Below are 16,090 nucleotides of genomic sequence, written 5' to 3'. Positions count from 1 at the left end.
ACCACAGTCATTAGATATCACCATACCGATCCTCTTCATTATATCATCTGGAGACAAACATTGTTATATGCACTTAGAAAACTGAGAGAAAAGATAAAGAAAGGTGGAGTCACCTATAGGCTACCAGCATTCAGGAAATGAGAAACCAAATAAAACATTAAAAAACACCAAAAACAAGTGTCATGTTGACTGCCATGCAAATGCAGCTATGCCTCTAGTTAGTTGCAGTTGTGTAACACTGTGTAGGGCCTCCTCCCTCATTTTTAAATATGTCAATCTTATTGATTTTTCAAGGCTTGTAAAGACACTAAAAACTGAAGAACATCACATTTGCAGTGTACATGCTGCTATTTAATTTTTTGGAAGGGACCGTGAGTATGAATGCCTTTAGGTAACCCTTGACCTTTTAGTATTAACACAGGGCTAGCTAGGCATTAACACTGTTACTTAAGTTGTGAGACTAGAAAGTAATATACAATGACTCAGTGGTTCACCTTGAAAAGCCTTCATTCAAAAGAAATTGTTGGAGGAATAGTTCATACTAAATACATTCCTGTATTAAGCCACTTTGTTAGGGAGGAAGGTAAGTGTCCTGCATTTTCTTTTGCTTTATTTTGTAATGGGTAAGTTAGTTTGTTTAAAAAGAGATGTATTGTGTTTGTTGTTTTGGCATCGCTCACCCTGAAGTCAATACTTATTGTTAAGAATAAATACTTTGTGTTTGGACTGCAACACCTTGTTGTCACGGTTGATCTTGAGTTGGAAAAAGGTGAGCAAACCTTTATGTTGCCCTCAGGCTCCCCTAGGCTGGGCATTACATTTACTGAAGAGAAGATAGATAGTCCTTTAGATAGAAGGAATTTGTCCATGATTTAAAAGTGCAATATTCCACTTTTGAAAGATATCCTGACTGACACCACCATCTGCTGGTGACAACATGACATCGCAGCATCTCCAGGTGTTAATAGTTTACCATGTGACAGAGGTGAATGAAAGTGAAAGTAGATTTTAACGTTGTTGTTCGGAGCCGAGTCGCCATTACAGGGAGTGACATCTCTGCTGGAAAACACACTTTTGGAATATATTTAGTAGAAAAGTGAAGAGACTGTAACTTGGTGAGTCCTGTTACTGAAAGATAAATCCAATATCAAATGGCTGAGAAAGTTGCTCTCGTGGAAAGTTTGCTGAACTGCCATGTGTGTTCAGAGACGTTCATAGATCCTGTGTCTCTGAGCTGCAACCACAGCTTCTGTTCAAGCTGTCTGTAAACATTCTGGGAACAAGCTAAGAACAAAAACTGTCCCATTTGTAAAATAAAATCCTCAATAGAAGAACCAAGTGTCAATGTGTCACTGAAGGGGCTGGCTGACTCTTTTGCTGGGAGGCTGAATATTGGATCAACTGAGACTGAACAAGAAAAGCAGAAAGAGGAGGTTGTGTGTGATAAACATCCAGAAGTCCCTTATTGGTTCTGTGAGGACGAGCAGAGAGCTGTGTGTCCTGTCTGTGAGTTTTCTCTCCACCAGAGTCACAAGGTGGTTCCTGTAGAACAAGCAGTCAGTGGCCTGAAGGACCAGCTGAAATCTGACTTACAGTCTCTACAGGACAAGAGGGACAAATACAAACAAGTGAAGAAATCATATGATGAAGTGATTCAACACTCCAAGAAGCAGCTGTTGTCCACAGAGAGGCAGATCAGAGCAGAGTTCAACAAGCTCCAGCAGTTCCTGAAAGAGGAAGAGGAGTCCAGACTGGCAGCTCTGAGGGAGGAAGAGGAGCAGAAGGGGAAGACTCTCGGCAGAGAGATGAAGATGATTGAGGAGCAGATCTCCTCTCTGTCAGACAGTATCTCTGCTGTTGAAGAAGAGCTGCAGAAACACAACGTGCCATTCCTCAGCAGTTATAAAGCCACTCAGACCAGAGCCAGAGTCCAGAGCTCAGTGTCAGATCCACAGCTGGTCTCTGGAGCTCTGATAGATGTGGCCAAACACCTGGGCAACCTGTCCTTCAGTGTCTGGGAGAAGATGAAGGAGAAGGTCCACTTCAGTCCTGTCATTCTGGACCCAAACACTGCAAGCCCCTGTCTCTATCTGTCTGATGATCTGACCAGTGTGAGATATGGAGACACAAAGCAGCAGCTTCCTGACAATCCAGAGAGACACACTAAGTATGCCGATGTCCAGGGCTCTGAGGGCTTCAGCTCAGGGAAACACAGCTGGGAGGTGGAGGTGGGAGACCATCCTCGCTGGACTATAGGTTTGACTAAAGAGTCAGTTGACAGGAAGGGGAAGATATATGCTTCACCAGAATGTGGGATCTGGGGTTTAGTATATGGTGAGCGTGATGGAAAATACGCTAACGGAGCTGGTCAGACCGTCACAGTGAAGAAGAGCCTCCAGAGGATCAGAGTCCAGCTGGACTATGACAGGGGGGAGGTGTCCTTCTACCACCCTGAAGACATGACTCACATCTGCACTCACAGAGACACTTTCACTGAGAAACTCTTCCCTTATTTCAGTATTGGAAAGGCTGGTGATGCTAAAACTACTGATATCTCTGTGATGTTCAGGGAGGGTGGTGAGGTCTGAGAGATTCATGAGGAATGTTATAACGGTGATGGTTTAATGTCAGTTACAAACAATTCCAGTTTGTTCTTTAATAATGAGAATGTAATTTGAAAGAATATTAAGAAAATGTTGAAAAAGTAAGATTTGTTTCTGTTTCAGAAAATGACATGGACTATATTCCTTGATTATTGTCTGATATAATTTTTTTTATTTTTTCATGGACACACAATGAAAAAGTAAAGCCTAAATGGAGGCATACTCTGGTGTTGGGAAGCATATGTGTCAAAAGGATGATTGTGGCATAATGTGATTATATTTTGATTTAATCTTTAATTTAATTTGAAATGTTTCAAGGATGAGCAACAACCCTAAGTTTGCATTATTATTTATTTTTAAATCATATGCTGTAACTGAAAAAGCTCATCTTACCTTTTCAGTTTTGAAATTGTAAACTTTTTACTTTCCATCTTATCCAACAATTATTAAAAAAATTGAAAAGGAACTTTCTCAAAATTCATATTTTCAGATTTTTGAAAGAAAAAGTGAATGTTTTATTTCATTTGTTATTTGTTTACCATGTGTGTCATGAATGAAACACAGATTACTGGTGATTGTTAGATTGTTTCTGTATATTATTTCCATTTTATTCACACAAACAAACATTATCTATTTCTAAGTTCTTGCTCATTTGACTGCAGGAAATTCTGCTGAATTTTCTTAAAAGTTGGTGTTTCTCTTCAGTCCATAACATATTGACTTTTAGATTGTGTGGGTGAGGGCTACAACTAAAAACGGTTTCTTGTCAATGAATGTGTTGTTGTTGTTTTTCTACAAAAATATATAACCAAAAAAGCAAAGAAAATACCAGATGAAAATGGCAAATTTGTGCAAATATTTGTTTTTTGTGTTTAATAAAGATATTAGTTCAAATCAAAGCTATGCTGCAGTGTTAAGTGTTTGCAAACACAGAGAACAATTCAACTTTCTATTTAAATGGTCATTTTATTGCTAACACCTTTTAAACATTTTACTGAAGTTATAGTAACACGTGTAGCACATAAGAGAATAGAGCAAGAATCCGAGAACTAGAGAATTAATATTTGCCTATTATACAGAAGGTAGAAAGAGCCAACTGCAGAGAAATTATAGAATACGGCTGGAAACAGAGGGAATACTGCTCTTAGGAGGAACTACTGTAAGGTGCTCTTAGACCAGTATTAGAATATGCAGCAGAGATGCCTTAAGAGCAGCCAATGAATGCTGCACGGAAATACTGTAAGGTGCTCTATAAGCAGTATTTATTTACCTTGTCATTACCTTGACTGCAACGATCTCCTGGGAAGTGTTGTGATGTCCTGAGAAAAAATTCTAATAATCCAAGTCCCGCCTCCTGATGTCTCTGATTGGGCGGCCGAGAGAACCAATGACATGCAATGCAACGTATTTATTCAATAACTGTGAAGACCACTTTGCGTATAGGCAACCAGCATTCAGTAGTCCCGTTGACTGTCATGCAAAGGAAATGTCAGCTATGCCTCTAGTTAGTTGCAGTTTTGTAATACTGTGTAATCCCTCATTTTTAAAAATGTGAATCTTATTATATTGATTTTAAGGCAAGTAAACACAATAACAACAGACACTTTTGCACTGTACATGCTGCTATTTAGTCTCGAAGGGGTCGTGGGGTCATGTGTGGTTAGCACGATCACGTATGAACGCCTTAAGCTAACCCTTGACCTTTTTAGTATTAAAACAAGGCCAGCTAGGCATTAACACTGTTACTGGAGGAGACAAGTGTACAATACAACGACTCAGTGGTTCACCTTGAAAAAGCCTTCATTCAAAAGAAACTGTCGGAGGGATAGTTCACACAAAATACAATCCTTTATTATATGAGTTTTAAAGTGATACATGTTCCACTCTGGCAAAGCCGTAATGACCTAAGTGTAAAAAGAAAAAGAAAAAGGCACAATAAAACAGAAAAACAATTTCAAAAAACAACTTCAATCTAAAGATGCAGAAGAAAATTAGCAAAAAAATAAAAGTAAATTACTCACCATATTGGTCGTTACAAAAAAAATACATGCAGGATGCAAATTGGGTGTACCGTCCCTTTAAACCCAGTCATGTTTTACATGGAGCAGTGTCCCTCTGAACAACGACAGACACAAGTGCATGGGCTGTACAATAGGAAAACAACAACAACGACAACAGAATAAGAAGCACAATAATAATATCCACTAAAATAAATAAATAAATATTCAAAATAAATAGAAACCTGAGGACTTATTCACCAAAAACCGACTGCCCGGTCTCTTAATATCTTGGTCTGACCAATAGGGGCGAGACAAATATAAAGGCAGACGATGGTGGACAAGCAAAGTACAGAGGAGCCCAACGCAACTCGAACCCCTCCCTCCCAAAACACAAATAACAAAAAACAAAGTAAAAACAGTTTTCAGTGCTGCAAAGTCCATCGGATTAATCCTGCCATCCCCTGGCACAAGCACGTTGTATCATAAAAAGCTGATAATACATAAAAACACATTAAAATTGAAAAACAGATCAAATCATAAGAGAAAAAAAAAGAGTCTTAGGCTGAAGGCAGGGGACTGATATGTCCTCCGAAATAAAGCCAACGCCTTCCATCTCCCACACAACACACACACCTCTATAAACTCTCCCCCAGGCTTGTAAAGAGTAGCCCACACAGACACACACACACAGACACACACACACAGACACACACACACACACACACACACACACACACACACACACACACACACACACACACACACACACACACACACACACACACACACACACACACACACACACACACACACACACACACACACACACACACACACACACACACACACACACACACACACACACAAACAAACTAATTTTGCACTCTGTTGCAAAGGACTGCCCTGAAATGAGGAACCCGACCACACAACAGATAAACTGACCATGTTAGGAAGTGGGAAAGTGTTCCTTGGTTGATAGATAAGCTTATCAATAGTTTTTCCTTGCCATCTGATTGAAATTGGTCGATGTTGTGTTATATAAATTAAATGGACAAAGCTTGACATGAGACTTTCAGATAGGGTTAAAACATCCTGATTTTGAGATCAATAAGTAAGATTTGTATCATCCTTTATTTCATTTGGAATATATGAATCAAAAATGTACTTGACCTTTGTCTGCTCTGTTGCACGAGGTGACATGTTATTTTATCCCTGCCGCGACTGTTGTTTACTTGAAGTCAAACTAATATACTGTACACTGCCCTGCTGCTGCAAACACTCAACATAGGACCAAATCTACAGATTTTCTTCAATTTTTCAGCCTTTTTTATTTTTTCTTGGACAGTTTACCGATAAACAGGGAGTGTTTTACTTGATGCATATGGCATAGTCATCTTTCGTGCTCTTTAATTCATTCTGGGACCCGATGTCATAATTTTAATTTCAATGTGCGCTCTCATGGTGAAAAGCCTCTCTTCTCTACCCTCTTCTCCAGGAATGCCCAGTGTCCTGGACTGGACGGAGGATGGCTTCAGCATGTGTTTTGGGGTCAACCACTTGGGTCACTTCCTCCTGACCAATCTGCTCCTGCCTCGCCTGAGGGAGTGCGCTCCCAGCCGGGTGGTCACTCTCACATGCTCCACCTACAAATACCAGAAACTAGACTTCCAGGACCTCAACTACAACCTGCTGCCCTTCTTCACCCACTGCCGCAGCAAGCTGGCCAACATCTACTTCAGCCATGAACTGGCTCGCATCACCGAGGGGAAAGGGGTGACCACCTACGCTGTGCATCCCGGTAAGAGGTTTAAAAAAATTAAATTAAATTAAATATTAAAAAAGAACCAACTTACATGAAAACATACAAAGAATAACCAGGTGTTTTTCTGTTTTGGGCTGATTTTGTCTTTTTTGGAAAAAATATCTATTAACAAGCTTTGGAGCACGTCCAGTTTCAACAGTTAGTACTGAAGTACAAGTGTTAAAAGCATTTAGAGCATTAGCCGAGTCAGAAGATTTGATTTAAATTGCCTCTCCTCCCCCCCTAACATGCACAATGTATCTTCCTGACATTAGTAATCTATCCTAATATCTCTGCTTTCATATGTTGTATCCAGGTTTTGTCCAGAGTGGTTGGACGTGCCACTACTCCTTCCTGTACCGCATGCTGATGCAGGTGGTCATGTGGATGTTCTATGTGTCGCCTGAGGTTGGAGCTCAGACTGTCGTTTACTGCGCCGTGACGGACGAAGCTGCCAAACACAGCGGGGGTTACTTCGTGGACTGTCGACCTGCTACTCTGCGTCCTTTCGCAAGAGACGCTGGTGTGGCAAAGAAACTGTGGGAGGCCAGTGAGAGGCTGGTGAAAGCGGCCTGATGGTGGAAGCTGAGGAAACTGGTTCTTGGTTCTCATTTTTTGACAAGAGTTACATTTGGTCATGTATTTATTTTGTATATATTTACATTTTTGTTATGCAAAATTCAGATGCAGGATTTTTTTTTTTTAAGTGCATGTGTTCTTTTAAAGGAAACGTTTTGTGGATTATAATTTATTTCTATGAACAAGTTTTACACTGTCTTTTGGAGAGCATGTTTTCATTTAATGATTTGAGAAATGTTATGCTTGAACACGTTTGTTGTGGAAAAAGACCATTTTCAATTCAAAATAAACTTTTTTTTATCAAGAGTCTTAAGTCACTTCATGTGGAAAGTTAAACCTTTTAATGCATCACATACACTATCTGCTGGTCACTACATTAAATGTCAGCCTGTGATTTACTAAAGGAAGTCAATTGAATCTGATGTCAACCGAGCTCACAACAAATTACTGAAACTTGGTGAAGCCAGGTTGCATTTTAATATGCCAAGATCTATATTGTGTCTTTGTCTTGCGATAAGAATATGTTAAACAGAGAGAGTTAAGTATTTAGGTCAACTGGGTAACATAAACAGTAATACCAACCGATGAGCAGAGCATGTTTCCTGTTACAGTGACTCAAAAAATAAAAATGCTGTAAAACTGGTTGTGTGTCACTCCGCCACCACTCCTTGTTGCTGTTATTTTAAGAGACTTTTCCTTCTTTATTTAGTGAAACAAAAGCATGAAACAGATATTTTACTGGTTTCACCATTTGTGTTTGTCTTCCTACATAACCTAATAGCTACTAGTAAAGTGTCCCTAAAATAAAAGTGCAATATTTCACTCCGATAGATATCCGGACACCACCAACTGCTTGTGACAACCTGACATAGCAGCACCTCCAGGTGTTCATAACTTACCACGTGACTGAGGTGAATGAGAATGAAAGTAGGTTTTGACATTGTTGATCAGTACGGAGTCGCCATTACAGGGAGTGACATCTCTGCTGGAAAACACTTGGAATATATTGAGTTTAAAAGTGAAGAGACTGTAACTTGGTGAGTCCTGCTACTGTAAGATAAATTTGATATAAAATGGCTGAGAAAGTTGCTCTTAAGGAACGTTTCCTGGACTGCCCTGTGTGTCTAGAGACATTCAGAGATCCTGTGTCTCTGAGCTGCGGCCACAGCTTCTGTTCAAGCTGCCTGCAAGTATTCTGGAAAAAAGCTGAAAACAAAAACTGTCCCATTTGTAGAAGGAAATCCTCAAAGGAGTTTCCATTTGTGAACTTTGCACTAAAGGATCTGGCAGACTCTTTTGCTGGGAAGCTGAACATTGGCTCATCCCAGAGTGAAAAGGGAGAGAAGAATGTGGAGGTGGTGTGTAGCAAACATCAAGAAGAGCCTAAACTGTTCTGTGAGGACGAGCAGAGAGCTGTGTGTCCTGTCTGTGAGTTTTCTCTCCACCAGAGTCACAAGGTGGTTCCTGTAGAACAAGCAGTCAGTGGCCTGAAGGACCAGCTGAAATCTGACTTAAAGTCTCTACGGGACAAGAGGGACAAATACAAACAAGTGAAGAAAACGTACAATGAAGTGGTTCAACTCTCCAAGAAGCAGCTGTTGTCCACAGAGAGGCAGATCAGAGCAGAGTTCAACAAGCTCCAGCAGTTCCTGAAAGAGGAAGAGGAGTCCAGACTGGCAGCTCTGAGGGAGGAAGAGGAGCAGAAGGGGAAGACTCTCGGCAGAGAGATGAAGATGATTGAGGAGCAGATCTCCTCTCTGTCAGACAGTATCTCTGCTGTTGAAGAAGAGCTGCAGAAACACAACGTGCCATTCCTCAGCAGTTATAAAGCCACTCAGACCAGAGCCAGAGTCCAGAGCTCAGTGTCAGATCCACAGCTGGTCTCTGGAGCTCTGATAGATGTGGCCAAACACCTGGGCAACCTGTCCTTCAGGGTCTGGGAGAAGATGAAGGAGAAGGTCCACTTCAGTCCTGTCATTCTGGACCCAAACACTGCACCCTCCTGGCTCTATCTGTCTGATGATCTGACCAGTGTGAGACGTGGAGACACAAAGCAGCAGCTTCCTGACAATCCAGAGAGACACACTAAGTTTGCCGCTGTTCTTGGCTCTGAAGGCTTCAGCTCAGGGAAACACAGCTGGGAGGTGGAGGTGGGAGACCATCCTTACTGGCTTGTAGGTTTGGCTAAAGAGTCAGTTGACAGGAAGGGGGAGATATTATCTGCTTCACCAGAAAATGGGATCTGGTGTTTATGGCATAGAGATGGAAGATACCTTAATGGAGCAGGTAAGACCATCACAGTGAAGAGTCTCCAGAGGATCGGAGTCCAGCTGGACTATGACAGGGGGGAGTTGTCCTTCTACCACCCTGAAGACATGACACCCATTTGGACTTACAGAGACACTTTCACTGAGAAACTCTTCCCATATTTCAGTATTGGAGAGGCTGGTGATGCTACAACGACTGATGTCTCTGTGATGTTCAGGGTGGGTGGTGAGGTCTGAGAGATGCATGAGGAATGTTATAATGGTGGTGGTTTAATGTCAGTTACAAAGAATTCCAGTTTGTTCTTTAAAAGTGATAATGTTATTGGAAAGTACATTAAGAAAATGTTGAAAAAGTAAGATTTGTTTCTGTTTCAGAAAATGACATGGAATATATTCCTTGATTATTGTTTGATATAATTTTTAATTTTTTTCATGGACACACAATGAAAAAGTAAAGTCTAAATGGAGGTTTAATCAGGTGTGGGGAGCATATGTGTCAAAATGATGATTGTGGCATAATGTCATTAGATTTTAATTTAATCTTTAATTTAATTTGACATGTTTCAAGGATGAGCAACAACCTTAAGTTTGCATTATTCTTTATTTTTAAATCATATACATACATACATCCCTTTTACATATAAAAAATGTAAAGGGGAACTTTCTCAAAATTCATTTAATATGTTCAGATTTTTGAAAGAAAAAGTGAATGTTAATGTCTATTTCATTTGTTATTTGTTTACCATGTGTGTCATGAATGAAAGGCAGATTACTGGTGATTGTTAGATTTTTTCTGTATTTTATTTCAATTTTATTCACATGAACAAACATAATCTTCAAAGTTTTTGCTTATTTATCTGCAGGAAATTCTGCTGAATTTGCTTGATAAAGTTTGTGTTTTTCTTCAGTCATTCAAATATTGACTTTAATTGTGTGGGTGAGGGCTGCAACAAAAACTATATTGTCAATGAATGTGGTTTCTATTTTTTTTCTTTTATTTTTTACTTAAAAAAATTATACAAAAAAAGCAAAAAGAAAATAGGCTAACAGATGAAAACAGCGAATTTTTGTTTCTGGTGTTTAATAAATGATTTTAACCTTTAATCGTTGTAACTGTGTATATTTAAATATGGATTACATATAGGCTATCTGGCATGTGCAACTTTACCACATATCTTGATCTCTAACATTAATATCTATCTCTTTATGATCACATTGCAGAGATAATTTCGTAACTCTTGGAACATTTATTAAGGTGTAGCTGCTGCTGGATCCTGTGTGTTCATGTTAACTGTCAGATGTCGTGAAACAACCAGTCAGCACATGAGTCATAGTTGGATGAACTCCAGCATCTTAATTAGATAACTGTGGATTCACTTTATGTTGGATTCAAATAGCCTAGTGAAATTATGTCCTGAGTTACTTCTATCAATATAAATCAAAGCTATGCTGCAGTCTTATGTGTTTGCAAACACAGAGAAGAATTCACCTTTCTATTTGAATGATAATTTCATTGATAACACACATTTTCTTAACATGTGTAGAACGTAAGAGAACAGCAATAATCCGAAGAATCAGAAAACAAGATGATTTAATATTATTATACAGAAGAAACCGAAACTGACAAAGTAAAAAAAGAGACAAAAAGCAAAAGTAAAAAGAGCCAACTGCAGAGAAATGATAGAATAGGCTACGTCTGGAAACAGAGGGTATGGGAGAGAGAGTGAAATACGGCCTATGGAGAGAAGCAGACTCGGTGTTGTCAGGGCAACTTTTAGTCACTGGCTGGAGACAGAATACGACAGAGGGTTTCAGAGTGAAGACAGCGCATGCATCAAAATAGAAAAAATAAATATAATTATTATTATTATTATTATTTACAAAAAAATATATTCGGGGCTACTTAAAATATACCCGGGGATTTAGCGGCGAATAAAACAGCCTATGACGCCACTAGACAAGGGGAGCAGTGATTGTAGTTTACATGTAGCCTATAGGCCTATGGGCTGCACAATTAATCATTTTCAATCTTGATTTTAGCTTCGATCGTTCCTATACAGAATCATGACACTAAAAAGTCAACTCATTGTGCAGTTGCATTAGAATCATCAAACTGCCGTCCCTCCGTGTGTCTGTGCTTTACCTTGTGTGAATGCGCCCCCTGCTGGAGCCCGTTCACTCCTTGAAATGCCTCTAATCTGTCAGCTGCACTGAAAACACAGTCACAGAGAAAAAGCATGCAACTTAATCTTCATCACATTATCATCATCACCCCCGTCAACTTCCTCATAGTGCCACAGTCATTAGATATCACCATCCCGATCATCTTCATTAGGCCTATATCATCTGGAGACAAAAATAGTTATTTGCACTTAGAAAACTCAGAGAAAAGATAAAGAAAGGTGGAGTCACATATAGGCTAAAGACAACAAATAAAAAATTTAAACACCAAAAAATAAGTGTCATGTTGACTGTCATCCAAATGAAATGCCAGCTATGCCTCTAGTGAGGTGTAGTTGTGTAATACTGTATACTCCCTAATTTTTAAAATATGTGAATCTTACTATATTGATTTTTCAATGCTAGTTAACACACTAAAAATAGAAGAACAACACTTTTGCACGGTACATGCTGCTATTTCATTTCTTTTTTGAAGGGGTCGGTGGGTCATGTCAGTGTGTTTAGCACGATCACGTATGAACGCCTTAAGGTAACCTTTGACCTTTTAGTATTAAAACAGGGCCAGCTAGGCATTAACACTGTTACTGGAGGAGACTAGCCTACAATACATCAAATCAGTGGTTCAACTTGATGAAGCCTTCATTCAAAATAAACTGTTGGAGGGATAGTTCATACACTCCTGTATTAAGTCACTTTGTTAGGGAGGAAGTTAAGTGTCATGTATTTTATTTAGCTTTATTTTTAAATAGGTAAGGAAGTCTGTTTAAAAAGAGATGTATTGTGTTTTTTTTTGGCATTGCTCACCCTGAAGTCAATCAGCTGTGGACTGCAACACCTTGTTGTCACGGTTGATCTGTGGGAGTTGGGAAAAGGTGAGCAAACCTTTATGTTGCCCTCAGGCTCCCCTAGGCTGGGCATTACATTTACTGAAGAGAATATAGTCCTTTATGCCTCGTTTATGCCTTTAGAAAGAAGGAATTTGTCCGTGATTTAAAAGTGCAATATTTCACTTTGAAATATATCCTGACTGACACCACCATCTGCTGGTGACAACATGACATCGCAGCATATCCTGGTGTTAATAGTTTACCATGTGACAGAGGTGAAACTGAAAGTAAATTTTGACATTGTTGTTCAGAGCTGAGTCGCCATTACAGGGAGTGACATATCTGCTGGAAAACACACATTTGGAATATATTGAGTTGAATAGTGAAGAGACTGTAACTTGGTGAGTCCTGGAAGATAAATTCAATATCAAATGGCTGAGAAAGCTCTTTTTGAAAGTTTCCTGAACTGCCATGTGTGTTCAGAGACGTTCAGAGATCCTGTGTCTCTGAGCTGCAACCACAGCTTCTGTTCAAGCTGCCTGAAAACATTCTGGGAACAAGCTAAGAACAAAAACTGTCCCATTTGTAAAAGGAAATCCTCAAAGGATAAAATTTTTGTAAACTTTGATCTGAAGGGACTGGCTGACTCCTTTGCTGGGAGGCTGAAAACTGGATCAACTGAGCTCGAGAAAGGAGAGAAGAAGGTGGAGGTGATGTGTAGTAAACATCAAGAAGAGCCTAAACTGTTCTGTGAGGACGAGCAGAGAGCTGTGTGTCCTGTCTGTGAGTTTTCTCTCCACCAGAGTCACAAGGTGGTTCCTGTAGAACAAGCAGTCAGTGGCCTGAAGGACCAGCTGAAATCTGACTTAAAGTCTCTACAGGACAAGAGGGACAAATACAAACAAGTGAAGAAATCCTACAATGAAGTGGTTGAACACTCCAAGAAGCAGCTGTTGTCCACAGAGAGGCAGATCAGAGCAGAGTTCAACAAGCTCCAGCAGTTCCTGAAAGAGGAAGAGGAGTCCAGACTGGCAGCTCTGAGGGAGGAAGAGGAGCAGAAGGGGAAGACTCTCGGCAGAGAGATGAAGATGATTGAGGAGCAGATCTCCTATCTGTCAGACAGTATCTCTGCTGTTGAAGAAGAGCTGCAGAAACACAACGTGCCATTCCTCAGCAGTTATAAAGCCACTCAGACCAGAGCCAGAGTCCAGAGCTCAGTGTCAGATCCACAGCTGGTCTCTGGAGCTCTGATAGATGTGGCCAAACACCTGGGCAACCTGTCCTTCAGGGTCTGGGAGAAGATGAAGGAGAAGGTCCACTTCAGTCCCGTCATTCTGGACCCAAACACTGCACATCCCTGGCTCAATCTGTCTGATGATCTGACCAGTGTGAGAAAAGGAGACACAGATCAGCAGCTTCCTGACAATCCAGAGAGATTCACTAAGTATGCCAATGTTCTTGGCTCTGAGGGCTTCAGCTCAGGGAAACACAGCTGGGAGGTGGAGGTGGGAGACCATCCTGTCTGGCTTTTAGGTTTGGCTAAAGAGTCAGTTGACAGGAAGGGAGAGATATTTGTCTCACCAGAATATGGGATCTGGTGTTTATCGCATCGCAGTGGGAAATACACTAATGGAGCTGGTCAGACCGTCACAGTGAAGAAGAGTCTCCAGAGGATCAGAGTCCAGCTGGACTATGACAGGGGGGAGGTATCCTTCTACCACCCTGAAGACATGACTCACATCTACACTCACAGAGACACTTTCACTGAGAAACTCTTCCCATTGTTCAGTATTGGAAAGGCTGGTGATGCTAAAACTGCTGATATCTCTGTGAAGTTCAGGGAGGGTGGTGAGGTCTGAGAGATTGATGAGAACAATCCTGAAAAAAATAAAAAGTTTGTTTCTGTTTCAGAAAATGACATGGAATATATTCCTTGATTGTTGTCTGATATAATTTTTTTAATTTTTTCATGGACACAATGAAAAAGTAAAGCATAAATGGAGGCATACTCTGGTGTGAGAAGCATATGCGTCAAAAGGATGATTGTGGCATAATGTGATTATATTTTGATTGAATGTTTAATTTAATTTGAAATGTTTCAAGGATGAGCAACAACCTTAATTTGCATTATTCTTTATTTTTAAATCATATAACAGAAAAAGCTCATCTTACCTTTTTGAGTCTTGATATTGTAAACTTTTTACTTTCCATCTTATCCAACAATTATAAAAAATAAATTAAAAGGGAACTTTCTCAAAATTAATTTAATATGTTCAGATTTTTAAAAGAAAAAGTGAATGTTAATGTCTATTTCATTTGTTATTTGTTTACCATGTGTGTCATGAATGAAAAGCAGATTACTGGTGATTGTTAGATTTTTTCTGTATTTTATTTCAATTTTATTCACATGAACAAACATAATCTTCAAAGTTTTTGCTTATTTTACTCCAGGAAATTCTGCTGAATTTGCTTGATAAAGTTTGTGTTTTTCTTCAGTCATTCAAATATTGACTTTAATTGTGTGGGTGAGGGCTGCAACAAAAACTATATTGTCAATGAATGTGGTTTCTATTTTTTTTCTTCAATTTTTTACTTAAAAAAATTACACCAATAAAGCAAAAAGAAAATAGTCTAAAAGATGAAAACAGCACATTTTTGTTACTGGTGTTTAATAAATGATTTTAACCTTTAATCGTTGTAATCGTGTATATTTAAATATGGATTAAATATAGGCTATCTGGCATGTGCAACTTTACCACCTAACCTGAATCTCTCACAGTAATATCTATCTCTTTATGATCACATTGCAGAGATCATTTCGTAACTCTTGGAACATTTATTAAGGTGTAGCTGCTGCTTGATCCTGTGTGTTCATGTTAACTGTCCGATGTGAAACAACCAGTCAGCACATGAGTCATAGTTGGATGAACTCCAGCATCTTAATTAGATAACTGTGGATTCACTTTATGTTGGATTCAAATAGTGAAATGATGTCCCGAGTTACTTCTATCAATATAAATCAAAGCTATGCTGCAGTCTTATGTGTTTGTAAACACAGAGAATAATTCACATTTCTATCTAAATAATAATTTCATTGATAACGCACATTTTCTTAACATGTGTAGAACGTAAGAGAACAGCAATAATCCGAAGAATCAGAAAACAAGATGATTTAATATTATTATACAGAAGAAACCGAAACTGACAAAGTAAAAAAGAGACAAAAAGCGAAAGAGCCAACTGCAGAGAAATGATAGAATAGGCTACGTCTGGAAACAGAGGGTATGGGAGAGAGAGAGTGAAAGACGGCCTATGGAGAGAAGCAGACTCGGTGTTGTCAGGGCAACTTTTAGTCACTGGCTGGAGACAGAATACGGCAGAGGTTTTCAGAGTGAAGACAGTGCATGCATCAAAATAGAAAAAATAAATATAATTAATATAATTTTCTACAAAAAAATATATATTCGGGGCTAGTTAAATTATACCCGGGGATTTAGCCGCGATTAAAACAAACAGAATATGACGCCACTAGACAAGGGGAGCAGTGATTGTAGTTTACATGTAGCCTATAGGCCTACAGCGCTGCACAATTAATCATTTTCAATCTTGATTTTAGCTTCGATCGTTCCTACAGAATCATGACACTAAAAAGTCAACTCATTGTGCAGTTGCATTAGAATCATCAAACTGCCGTCCCTCCGTGCGTCTGTGCTTTACCTTGTGTGACTGCGCCCCCTGCTGGAGCCCGTTCACTCCTTGAAATGCCTCTAATCTGTCAGATGCACTGAAAACAGAGAAAAAGCATGCAACATAATCTTCATCACATTATCAT

General features: G+C 39.4%; 3 protein-coding genes across 3 annotated transcripts; all 3 read left to right on the top strand.

Annotated features, from left to right (window-relative positions):
* Positions 1–1,025: 1,025 nt before the first annotated feature.
* On the top strand, positions 1,026–6,980 carry LOC307265904 (retinol dehydrogenase 14-like; the record flags this gene model as incomplete). The annotated part of the gene is made up of 3 exons (XM_080047740.1): positions 1,026–1,115; positions 6,099–6,401; positions 6,721–6,980. The coding sequence occupies exons 2-3, from the start codon at positions 6,101–6,103 to the stop codon at positions 6,978–6,980; spliced, it is 561 nt and encodes a 186-aa protein (XP_079903866.1). The 5' UTR covers positions 1,026–1,115; positions 6,099–6,100.
* On the top strand, positions 1,033–10,338 carry LOC307256803 (uncharacterized protein). The gene is given in 3 exon segments (XM_080035904.1): positions 1,033–1,265; positions 1,269–2,582; positions 8,057–10,338. Coding segments are annotated over 3 exon segments (2,859 nt in total). The 5' UTR covers positions 1,033–1,151; the 3' UTR covers positions 9,488–10,338.
* A 2,249-nt stretch (positions 10,339–12,587) lies between these two features.
* Positions 12,588–14,855, top strand: LOC307265855 (nuclear factor 7, brain-like). The gene has a single exon (XM_080047681.1). The coding sequence runs from the start codon at positions 12,690–12,692 to the stop codon at positions 14,115–14,117; it is 1,428 nt and encodes a 475-aa protein (XP_079903807.1). The 5' UTR covers positions 12,588–12,689; the 3' UTR covers positions 14,118–14,855.
* Positions 14,856–16,090: the final 1,235 nt, after the last annotated feature.

The sequence above is a fragment of the Ammodytes marinus genome, assembly GCF_949987685.1.
Source record: "Ammodytes marinus genome assembly, chromosome: 2".
NCBI classification, from domain to species: Eukaryota; Metazoa; Chordata; class Actinopteri; order Uranoscopiformes; family Ammodytidae; genus Ammodytes; species Ammodytes marinus.
Note: the sequence above shows the minus strand (reverse complement) of the source record. Positions and strands in the feature narration are given on the sequence as shown.